A 12,313-nucleotide genomic window follows, 5' to 3' on the forward strand; every position below is an offset into this window, starting at 1 on the left:
GTATCCAAGCAAGTTGTATAATGTTCTTTTTATAGCTAAGGAATATATATCATATTACATTGAAAAAGAAGAAGAAAAAGGAGCACTTTCGTACTTGTATAAGGTAGACCTAGTTACAAATGAAGGGACACAAAAGAGTGATAGTGTAGAATACATTGTTTTCAAGTTTTATGATATCCAAACAAAACATTTCACACTCAATTGTTTGACTCATAATAGACCTATATTAACCGTAAATGTGCCATATAAATCTTTCATAGCTTCAAATGGCTAAAAATGATGAACCTTTTGTCCAAGATTGTCACTAAACTGGGGTGGCATGCATTTTGCTTTAAGAGGGTGTCATTTTGTTAGCCCCTCTTTATCCTAGTATGCTTCAACATCTTTGTGTAATAAGAATAAAGCAAGGGATAGAAAAAGAACTACTAGCAATCATATGAGCTATTGCAAAGTTGCACACACACAGACACACACACGTGTGCACCTGCACACCATCACTTTATTTTCAAATGTTAGGTTACAAACTGCAATAACAATTTACAAGCTAACCATGGTTTATAAAAGCACACATACACCGCTAATCAATATGACTCATTAAATAATAATGCATTTATGTTAACCATCGACAATTGGAGATTGCAGCATGTCAGTACAGCCGTTGAGGGCAAATGAGGCCCATGAAGTTAGGTGGTGTGATGCTAGTCCACCAAGCATGGCTCTTCATTCTGGTGTTGCAGGCTTTCTCAGTGTTGATTCGACCCTTTGATTATTTTCTAGCTACCAATGTCCCTGAAGGGTTGAGTGCCTTTTGCACTCAATTTCAAATCTCTCCCCCTCCTTCCATCCTGCTCCTGTGGGTCTGTTGAGCCAGCTGTTGTGTTTTTCTTGATGACAAGTGTGCTGCTTCATACATCCGAAATTTGAGCAGAAATTAGATCAGAATCATGCTTCTAATTCACAAATGTGATCTGCCTACGTTTTTGGCACACGCCGTGAAAATTGCTCCCAAAATCTATACATTGGGAGTGAAGGTTGGAACTTCTGAAAGGATAAGCCAGTTAGACAATAATGGGGCTACAAACTGCATCAACTGGTTTTATGAAGCCGATGTAGTGTCTGTACCAACTTGCAATGAAGTTAGAATGGTTTGAATCAAGGATTTTGCCGAGGCATTCTTTTCCAACTTTGAAAGATCCAACAGTCGTCTATTTAAGGTTTCTCTGACAGTTGACATGAGGTGCAGCCTGAAATGATCCATCTCAAGCATTGCCACCAAACACTCAAGGGACGCTACACGCATCTGCAAAAAGAGAAGCAATGAAGAGCAGACTTCCAAGTGCGACAACACCAAAACAAAATTTAGCTATACCTGTGCAATTTTGGTGTTGCTAACACAATCCACCATGACAAGGAAAAGTGTCTCCAAAGACTGCAGAATTCATGTATGAAGATCATAGATGAACAGGCAGACACATAGTCAACGTACTGCATTTAAATCCCGTTAGCAGTTGCAAACTGAGTTTCTCAATTACCTTGAGATTGACATTGGCCTCAAAATCTTCATGGGTTTTTCCATTCTTCAACTGCTCAACAAAAGCTTGTGCTGCTGAAACAGCTGCCAATTTAACTGCCAGAGGTTAAATAATAGTTAGAATTATATTTTATAAGCACGAAAGCTATAATATATACTGTTTATTGGAGCTGAGTATCGTCTGTTTTGAGTTTTCTGTCTTCTCAATACATATTGCAAGAGCAAGGGTGCTGGTATGATTATAACAGCTGAATATAAATTCTTTACCAAATGAAGTGCTACCTTGTGGTATAGTGCATGAATTATCATAAGTTGCAAATTTAATTACCAGCTATGTTTTAGAAGGTGCTCAATGAGGACATAAGACATATTTATGGTCATTGCTGAATATGTAATGGTTTACCAAATGAAGTGCCACCTTGTGATACAGTGCCATGAATGATCAGAAGTTGCAAACTGAATTACAAGCTATAGTTTTTCTTTTCAAAGGAAAGAAAATTCCATCAATAAGACCTCAGAGAAAATCAGCCTGAGGAAAAATACAAAGTACAAAGAACCCTTAAAGAGTAAAGTTTTAGAAGATCCTCAAGGAGAATGTGAGCCATATTGGCTTGGGGATCATAGACCCAGACATCCAGGGCAGAGCTCATTCCTTCCAGGCAAGGAGCCTTGGAAGAAAATTCTGCTATGGCTTTAGTCTATTACATCTACATATGGAGGACCATAATCCATGGCAGCCCAGCATTCACTGATCTTTGAGGAGATTATGACCAATGACTGAGGGAGGACACATCTACATAGGGAGGACCATGGCAACCCAGTATTCACTGATTTTTCAGGAGATTATGACTGAAGACTTAGGAAGGAGTCTTGAGGTCAGCTTTGCAGCTGCTATCATTAGAGAATGAACATTTGTTTCATTTGTCCTCCACTAGCTACCAGTGACTACCAACTGAAGAGAAAAAGAGGCAGTCTTTTTTTTCTCAATCACGATTTGAGATCAGGGTGGGCCATACTCTTGAACAGAGGATGGATTCATCTTGTGACAGGAGGTTCACTATACAGGATGTTGCCTCAATGGGAGACTGGATTGCATTTCAGGTGTTATCACAGGAGATCCAGAAGCAGAGACTACAGGGCTTCAAGTGTGCTAGAGCTATGATTGAGGCTGTGATAGAGGAAAGACCTCCTGACTAGAGGATAGATACAGACACTTTCCAGACTTGGATTGGTCTCTTCTCCAGAGGGGACATCCTCACAGTCATTGCGACCAGCAGTGACAGAATATTCATTCTTAGCATGAACAATCGCTGCCTTAAGCAAGAGGACTTGGACCAGATAGAGTTCACAAGATATGCTAGACAGAGGATCAAAGTAATTGCAGACACTCAGATAGAAAGTAGTACATTTGATCCACCTGCTTTCCAGACTTGGATTGGTCTCTTCTCCAGAGGGGACATCCTCACAGTCATTGCGACCAGCAGTGACAGAATATTCATTCTTAGCATGAACAATCGCTGCCTTAAGCAAGAGGACTTGGACCAGATAGAGTTCACAAGATGTGCTAGACAGAGGATCAAAGTAATAGCAGACACTCAGATAGAAAGTAGTACATTTGATCCACCTGCCTATTAGATGGATGGAGACACTAAAGATAGGCATACCTAACATAGAGTAAATGGAGGGGTAGAGAAAAGAGGCTTGTACTCCATGTTGCCTTCTCCAGAGGAATGGCCTATCCCACCTAGAGTGTTCATCCTTCGTACAAAATCAATAAATCTATGCATTAAATATAAAGGGGATAAAATAGGTTTACCTTCTAGTAGTTGTTGAGCCCAATGCATATGGATAGGATTGTCCTAGGCTTGTGTAATCTCATATGGTTTGTGGACTCCATGGAAGTTCGATGTCTCTCACCCGTATCAAATCCTTGTGAATCAAGTTGTGAAGCTCATTCTTGCTTAAGTCTCTACATGGAGGGTTCAAGCGATTAAAGCAGTGTAGCTTATCAGAGGAGTCCCCTCAGAGATTATAGTGGGATCTAGGAGAGTGGACGTGGAGGGATCCATTCCTCCATAGGCAATGTGGTCTCCTTGGCTGTATTACGAGGCTAGGGAGGAATATCCAAATAAATAGGGCATCTTAGATCATTTCCTATCACAGTTTTGTAGGAGGCTAGATGACAGCTTTAGGCCTAGAAAGTGAAATGAAGGTTGCCTCTTCAATGGAAATTACACAAAGACTAACAAGAAATGCTAAACAACAAGAAATGCTGAGAACTATAGCTTGCTACTTATTAATTCAAGATGTCTTACAACCAAGAATTACAAGAGATGTTGAAGCCATGGTAGCTTGAGAATCAATTGATGACAGCTGTTGCAAGGAACTCACCCCTTACAATGGTGGGGAAGGAATTACCTTCAGGCTCCAAGAAGTGGAGATGTGAAAAATAATTAAAAGATGATTTACATTGGCACCCTCTTGCCTTTTATACTCCAGTTTAAAATAGGCTAATTACCTACCTAAGGTAGCATGAAAAATTGCTTTATTACAGAAAGATATCCTTCTTCCTACAGCTATTAGCTAACACGAGCTTAGCAGTTAGTACATGGCTTGGATAAGCAAGGACCCAGTGGCATGTACAAGGTGTGGTGAGCCAGACGAGATGCAGAGACACTACCTATGGGACTGTCCCAGAAACCAGGAGGTATGGAGGGGAGCCCTGAATATGTTCTTTCATGACACAACAGATACTGTGCTTGCAACTTGGGGGACCGTAGCTTGTTAGCTCATAGACAGAGGCCCAACATCTGGATATGAGAATTTTCAAGGGAGCCACTCTTTTCTCATCATTAGTCAGCATCTGTGCAGGATCCCACTCCAGATTACTTGGAGCCAAAGACGCTGTCATAGATGGGAGCTGATTGCTAGTATATTGCTCGGAACATTTGGACCACAAGGTGCAGGCATGCTATATACATTCAGGATGTCTCCACTGCAGAGACTTTTTCGAGGATTTGGACAGAGAGCATCCATATATTTAAATATTTTCTGCAGGAGATGGGAGAGGATGCAAGGTGGCTCTGAGAGGATGAGGAGAGATGCCCTTTTGTCAACTTGGGGACTCCGACACCTTTCATACAGCCCCTCAGATGGTCTGGTAATAAAGCCCACTATATTGGTTGTTTACCCAACCATTGTAATTGTGATTTACTTAGTTACTCTATAAAGGGTTCTTGTACTTTGTATTTTACCTCAAAGGGGATCTTCTCCGGGGTGGTATTAAATGAATTTTCTTGTCTTTTAAAAAGAAAAAGGATGTGAGCCATATTTACGGTGACTAGTCAGGTATTTTAAAATACAAATAGAATCCATGGACACATGCAAGTGTAAACGTTCATGCAGTTGCATAGGTTCACGTGATTCTTCGTAAGACCTACAGGGTTTACACAAACTTGCATGTGTAAACAGCTCCTAAGCACATACAGTTTCTGCATAACAGGATTCATCCCCACTTTGAGCAATAGATACATGAAGAAAAAGCCCTGTCAATCAATCTCCTCTACATACAATCTCAGGATGCCCTTATAGAATTATAAACTTTCATGAGTGAAGATGAACAGAATAAGACCTTGCCACATATAAAAATCCCCCAATTTTTCCACCAAACACATTCCAATAGCTTCAGATTCTGCAGAGATCAGAGAATATGATGCGGTAGCAATGCTTGATCTGAGACACAAGAGGACATTTTCATAGGAAGCCACAAACGTGTTCTCTGTCTCATTCTCATCTACAAAGATTAAAGACAACAAACAGTGTTAGCTGCACTATCGTAACTCCCCAAGAGCACAAAGAGTGATCTCTACACAAAGCTCACAAATCATGGCAATCATTATAAATTAGTCTCATAAATATTTGAGACTCACAAGAGCAGATTTATGTAATAAATCATTGGAAAAAATAAACAGCAGATTCATCCTGAACTATTCTCATATTATTAGTTCCATAGGAGCAGAGTTGAGAATGTCATACCCTTTTAGCCATAAACTTGGTGTTTTGCTCAATTGCAAAGAGATTACAATGACACAAAGAAATCAACATACAGAAACCATGGATGCCCCAGACCTGGCCATAGACTGGATATAACTTACAAAATATCAAAGTTAGAAAGCTAAAAGAGGGCTTAAAAGATTTCCAATAGTCGTTGAAGTAGTATCCACACCAACACACGGTGTTGAAGCAGCAACTCTAAGACTTAGACTCACAAATCATCTCCCAAGAACTACTTAGGATCCCCAAGGGGATGAACCCCAGCAATTACATCCAAGAGGAGCTAAGCACAAAAGACTCCGCTCAATGTGTGCCTCTTTCAAATCACATGCACTTGCCCTCGACAGGACAGTGAGTGCTCTCATGTTCTCATCCTCAATGAAAGACGCCATAAAAAATAACCTCATGCACTTTGTGACCATCTTCCTACCGATCTACCACACACTATCTCTAGTCCTTGAGTCTTGAGGATTCCATGGTGGAGTCTAGCAGAGATGTAGTAACATGTAACATATGCATTTCCACACAATAGTCTATCAAGGAGGACTAGGATGTAGTACTGTCCCTAAGAATGTATGGTGACAAATAATACACAAGCCCAATTGGCAACTACACAAACATATTTCACTTGGTGTTTCTATGCATAAACAATTGAGAATGCCCCTTTGATGCCTTGTATGGAGGAAGAAGCATAGCTACTTCTATAGGCCTGAGGCAGAGATCTACCAGATATTCCTTGGTCACGAAAACAAAAGGGCTCGGAGCATGCTTTAGAAAGAGAGCTGCCGAAGGCCACAGCATGACATAAGCTGTTGACAACCACATTGGCCTACTGGCCCTGATGCCCACCCTGCCTCCTGCTGATCCATCCACATGCTCAGCCTCTCCTATTCTGTTTGCCTTGCTAGTATCCCCTCGAACCTATGCCTCACTTGCCTCCTGCTCTGCCACCCTCCCTAAATATGTTCAACCTCACCATCTTTTGTTTCAGGGAGAGCCTTCTGGGTCTCACTGAGAGTGGAGGATGTAGTTACTAGATTTCTTGTCATTTATGCCCCAAATGGAGAGCGAGACAGGAGACAATTTTGGGCTACCCTTAACAAGTCCTTACCGCAAGTCAACCATTGGATAATAGGTCTGAACTTCAATATGGTGGAGGCCTTGGAGGACGAGAGGTAGAAGGACAGACCATTAAAGGAGGAGAACAAACTACATGGGAGGAGTCCAAATTCCACATTAGAAGTTCCCTAGTTCACACTGGAGTTTGGCAGATCCATAGGCTCGATTCACTTCTCTAGGAGAGATATGGCAACATGAGCTAGGATCTTTTCCAGGATGATAGGCTTTATGTGGATGATTGGACTTGTGACAGATGAGGTTTAGTTGGTATCGATCCTGGCACCACCCTATCAAACAATTCATTGGTTCAGCTAGTTGCATCTAAGATAGTCAAAGGCCCCCACTTTAGTATCAGGATCCCAAAGCACCTATTCTATGATGAGAGTCTCAGAGTGACAATTGCACAGATTTGGGGTCTACTAGCTCCCTTGGCAAGACACACAGCTAGAAACTTGGATGAGTGCCTGTAGGAGATAGGAGACATGGCCCACTAGAGTAGGTGAGAACTGCTAGAGCATCGCTAGCAGCACTCTAGAGAGAGGAGAGACATCCAAAATGAAGATGGATAGCTGCTGTTGTGTGACAAAGCTCCCTAGGATGAAAAGTGTCTTAAGGCTGATGGAACTCCATGGAGCCAAGTAGAGCAGGCAAGATAACCCTGTAGGGGTCTAGGACTGGGGGGAGAAAGAAAGAAAGAAATGTTAATGTCTATTGAGGCCAAAATCTGCCTATGAACCATAACCATGTACAATAATGATCATCATTGAGTATCAATGTGTAACATACTAACATATGATCTGTAATGGTAACATGTAATCTGTGATGGTGGTACCATAATATACAATGCCAAGAGAAACTACAAAGGTATACAATAAAGGGTAATGTGAGTACAATAGAGAGGTAGTGGGGAATCTATGGATCTGCTACGTAGCTAGATTTGGGGTAGAATAATCACTAATTCCACTAAATGGGAAACCCAGGGTAGAGTATGCCAAATATCCTCGAGGAGATGGTGTAGGGTATTATTTGATCTAATCTCCCATCTCTGCCAGACTATGAGGTATTGGCCGTGGCGTTGGCAGATCTCCCTCATCTCTCTTTGGTGTGGCTTCTGTATCTAGTACCCTGATCTTTGTGGTGGTTGTGTTGCTCTGATCTTCTCAGCTCTCTAGACTGTCACCCCCCTTTATACTGGCACTATGTGTGTGGTCATTGTCTAGAAGAAGTCAATGAGTTGTGACTGCCTATCTTCCGTATGTGTTGTACTACCTTGTAATAGTAGATGGAGTATTTGGATCTCGATCAAGAACTGGCCTAATCGACGTTGATCTGGTGACTCCATGACTGATCTGAGAGAAAAGTCATCCTTGAAAAGCGTGGAGTATCACCACAAACCCTATTGTAGACTCTACATTTGCATATATAGTGCTCCTTGCTCTCTACCTCCATCCAACAAAGTCTAAGCTCTCCCTGTCTCAATCTCAAGCTGATGGTATGAGACCCTTGGCTAGCCAATGGCAATCCACATCTCATGTGGCATGTACACATTCAAAAATCCATGTTTTACACTGAAACACCGTCTAGTGTTGTCCTAATAAAAAGGTCTCTATAGTAGGACATCTTCGTAAACAAGGCCTGTTGATGAGATCCATGTGTGGCATATGTGTAGTTAGTAAAGATCATGTCGCGTGACTAGGTTCCTCTTTGAGTGAGAGAGGTGCATAGAGGGGGAGTCAAGGTCGCACTAGAAGGGGGGGGGAGGGAGATGATTCATATAAATCACATAACTTGTAAACCATTGCTCGACCTGTGCATACCATGAGGTCTCACATGCTGTCTGAGCTAGTTGTCGAAAAGCCTCAAATGCTCTCCTAGGTAGTCTATCTAGATGCATGGATTGCACTTTATAGATAAAGCTAATGGTCTAGAAGAGAGCCTCTATTATCATGGGGAATGTAGCAAACTCTGCTATGATCTCATGTGGTATTGATGGCTTACTACGAATAATTCGTGTGAAGGCTACATAAAATAGGTCTCTAGGATCTAATGACGATTTGCAAATTTGACCTCAAAGCTTCCCTCAGCTCTCTAGTCCTAATCTCTTGAAAAATCCAATCAATGCAAGACTACCATGGTTCTACAAGTGTAGGTATAATTGATTGAAAACTCCACGCAGTAGCTTCTTTCAAGGCTCTTCACTTGGAACAAAACCCTTGACAATGAACTTAACCAATACAGCAGATCAATGATCCCCCCACAGCCTCTGGATCTATGCTGAACAATAACATCTCAAGCCATCTTTATCTTGGTTGGGCTCCCATCTCCTCATGACCAAATAAAGTTCTCGATCAGATGCTTCACTTAGCCAATGCATGACCTAGATCTATCCAACAAGAGGTGATGTCTAATGCTCGAGAGAAGAGGTTCCCAACCACTAGTACTTAGAGGAAATGTTAATCCTCACAAAACATCCAAGATTTCTCACTCCTTCTAATGAGAAACCCAAGTGAAATTCTCTTGGGGTCTCAGTCTAGTTGCCTAGTGTCACAAACCCAAACACCTTAGAAATTGTGCAAAATGATGAGAGCATCACATGCTCCGCTAAAGATATCCATAGTTGCAACAAAGGTCCTGAGGTTGCCCTCATCTCCATCTAAATATATTATTGTGTCATCTACAAACTCCACATCAAGGAGCTCATCAAAGTTTGGGATGGGCAACTTGATACCTCTAAGTCTAGTGTATCTACCTATCTCATGGCCTTGCTACAAATAAGAACAAGAAGGGGTTGAGCGGACACCCCAATCTTTGAATATTGAACCTCTCTCCACTACCCGATTGACAAGCACCTGATTACAGGTTGAAGAATAAAGAGTTGTGGCTCCTCTCACCCATTACTCTAGAAATCCCATCCTTAGCATAGTGTCCTCTAAGAACTCCCATGCTCTATTTTACACCTCGAAATCCACAAAAAGCATAATGAGATCCTAATTCCTAGAGGGGGCAAGAGCGATGGACTCCCAAAAGGTGGGGATACTATCCACGATGCTGCACTCTCTTATCTTTTTTTTTTTTCGTAAATGCACTCTCTTATCTATATCCTCCTCCCAAGCTAGTGGTGTAGGGAAAGAAAGCTACATTGCATGGTCTATCAAGGAATGGGTTTCTCCAAACCCACACTCACGGATGTCCCTGTAATGGCTAAAACCCCAATAAGTACATCATCCACTCTCATTGAGACCCATCAGGCTCTCCTTGGAACCAAGGTGCCCCAACCCTCTGTACTAGGAATGAGTCCTCTCAAACACAAAAACATACTGCTAATTAGACTTTTGTGTCTCCCACTGCTTGAAACTAGCCTTCCTTCTCGGATAGGGTGGTAATTATTGATCAAGCACTTAATTACAACAATCAGTAAATAAACATAAATTGAAATGCACAATTTACCTTAAAATTCTTGGAGAGTGGACACCTTGTTGGCCCCAAAATTGGCGCTCCTTTTGGTATCTCTTTAACTTTATTGACTAATGGATTGGGTACAAGCTGAGATTCCACGATCTCCTTGGCTGATCCAAAAGCCCCTTGCTGTAGATGCAATCAGGATACAAAATGGGCAAATTGCCCTTTGAATTTCACCCAAGAATTGCTATAATTGGACCCCAAAAGGCCAAATGCTGCCCCAAATTCACAATGGATGGGTTGACATCTGAATTTCCCGAAAATTCCACAAATTTCAAGTGTTGAATTCAATGAAAGATGCCCTTTATTGATGGCATGGGTCCCAGGGTGGTTGCTAAATCTTAATTTTGCAAAAATTTAGGATTTACAGCAGAGGGAAAATTCCGTCTGCTGTCCACCAAATTTGGCCGAGATCTACTCCAAGAGGCTAAGATAAGCTAAGATCTCCAAAGAAAGGGTTGAAATAGGTGAGAGAATGGCAGAGAGAGAGAGAGAGAGAGAGAGAGAGAGAGAGAGAGAGAGAGAGAGAATTTGGAGAATCCTCGTGGAAAATGGCTGAATTCTGCATGCAGGTTGTCAAATCTGTCCTTGTAGCTGCTGCCCATTGCTAGAGAGGCCCAAAACTGCTGTCACTGGCCTCAAGATATTGTCACCCGATCCTGATGGTCCTTCTCTTGTTGGCGCTTGATCCCCTAGGGCCTCTAGCTGCTGTTGCCTACAGAAAATGGAGGAAAACTGGTCTGAATTCTGATTTGCATCACCTCACACAACCTAGAAAATTGATTTAAATGCCCTCCAACAGCCCAAAAAAACGTTTCTCAATTTCCATGGGTATTTTTGCCAAATGCTAGCCTTCTAACCCAATTTCAGCATTATCTAGCCATTAAATTAAGATTCAGAATTAAATAATTCTAAAAATTAATTTCAGTCCTTCTAACCTTGCCTAGAATTAAATGTGCCCATCCATAATCAAATTGGCTAGGCTATTTGCAACCTGGAGAAGTCTCCAACCTTTGTTGACCCTTAGATTGGCATTAATTAATTAATTAATGATAGTCCCTAGTGTCACCATTGACACTTATTGGCTAAACAACTATCCTAGGATCAAAACTCACACCAATTGACCACGAAAGCCGAGCTCGCATAACTTATCACAACTTTTGCCTTTGACACCTACTACATCCTTAAGGTCCTTGGCCTGTTACCATGAAATAATTGCCATGTGCAACACATGCTTACACAACCTTGCACATTAGATTAGTAACTTAATCAAATGCTATTAGCAAGATTAAAGCATCTCAAAATTTCATGTCCCCATGACATTGCTACTAACTAGTAAGTGTAGCTCTATCCCAACGAAAGCTTTCTGCAACATTGGAAAATCCTCTCTACTGAGAGGTGATGCTCTTGTACCATAAGAGGGATCTTCCCACTGATGCTCTCTACAATTTCTTCCGTATGGGACTCTCACCCTATCTAAACAACCGTTCTCGAAAGTGTTGTACGTTCCATGAGAGGATCCTCATGGAGATTCTCTAAGTCTTTGAAATTGGCATGCTCAGCAACTCACCCCTACTCCAATTGTCTCCTAGAGTAAACCCTATCAACCTCCTCTCTACTAACTCTACACTCTCACGCAACATGATACCTCTAATGCCAGTGGATCTATCTGTTGAAAAAATTTAAGGTGTCCACAACAAAAAAGGACAAGGGCTATGTAGGTGTGCCAACCTTTGAATACCAAACCTTTCTCCTCTAGCCTCACTGACAAGAACCATGTTATTAGCTGAAGAATAAAGAGCTACAGCTCCTCTGAACCATTGCTCTAGAAATCCCATCCTCACCATATTGTCCAAGGGCTCCCATGCTCTATCATACACATCAAGATTCGAAATCCATGAGAAAATGGTAATGAAATCTTAGTTCCTAGAGGGAGCAAGCATGATGGACTCATAGAGGGTGAGGGTGTTGTCCAAGATGCTCCACTCTCTTATCTATATCTTCCTCCCAAGCTAGCAGTGTAGGTAAAGAAAGCTACATCACATGGTCTATCAAGGAATGGGTATTTCCAAACCCCTACCATGAATCTAACTATAATGGCCAAAATCCCAATAAGTGCATTATCCACTCTCACTAAGATCCATAAGGCTC

General features: G+C 41.6%; 1 protein-coding gene across 1 annotated transcript in view; it reads right to left on the reverse strand.

The window, feature by feature from the left end:
• Nucleotides 1-267: 267 nt before the first annotated feature.
• Nucleotides 268-12,313, reverse strand: part of LOC148016520 (ARM repeat superfamily protein) — a 177,099-nt gene continuing 165,053 nt past the window's right edge. Inside the window, exons 31-34 of the mRNA XM_087664736.1 lie at nucleotides 5,163-5,324; nucleotides 1,533-1,627; nucleotides 1,370-1,429; nucleotides 268-1,300 (exon numbers count right to left, since the gene is read on the reverse strand). Coding sequence (XP_087520862.1) covers nucleotides 1,097-1,300; nucleotides 1,370-1,429; nucleotides 1,533-1,627; nucleotides 5,163-5,324 — 521 coding nt within the window. The 3' untranslated portion in view covers nucleotides 268-1,096. The remainder of the gene's footprint in view (nucleotides 1,301-1,369; nucleotides 1,430-1,532; nucleotides 1,628-5,162; nucleotides 5,325-12,313) is intronic.

Source organism: Lygodium microphyllum, chromosome 23 (assembly GCF_053477565.2).
Source record: "Lygodium microphyllum isolate KBCC chromosome 23, Lygodium_microphyllum_v1.1.10, whole genome shotgun sequence".
Classification (NCBI taxonomy): domain Eukaryota; kingdom Viridiplantae; phylum Streptophyta; class Polypodiopsida; order Schizaeales; family Lygodiaceae; genus Lygodium; species Lygodium microphyllum.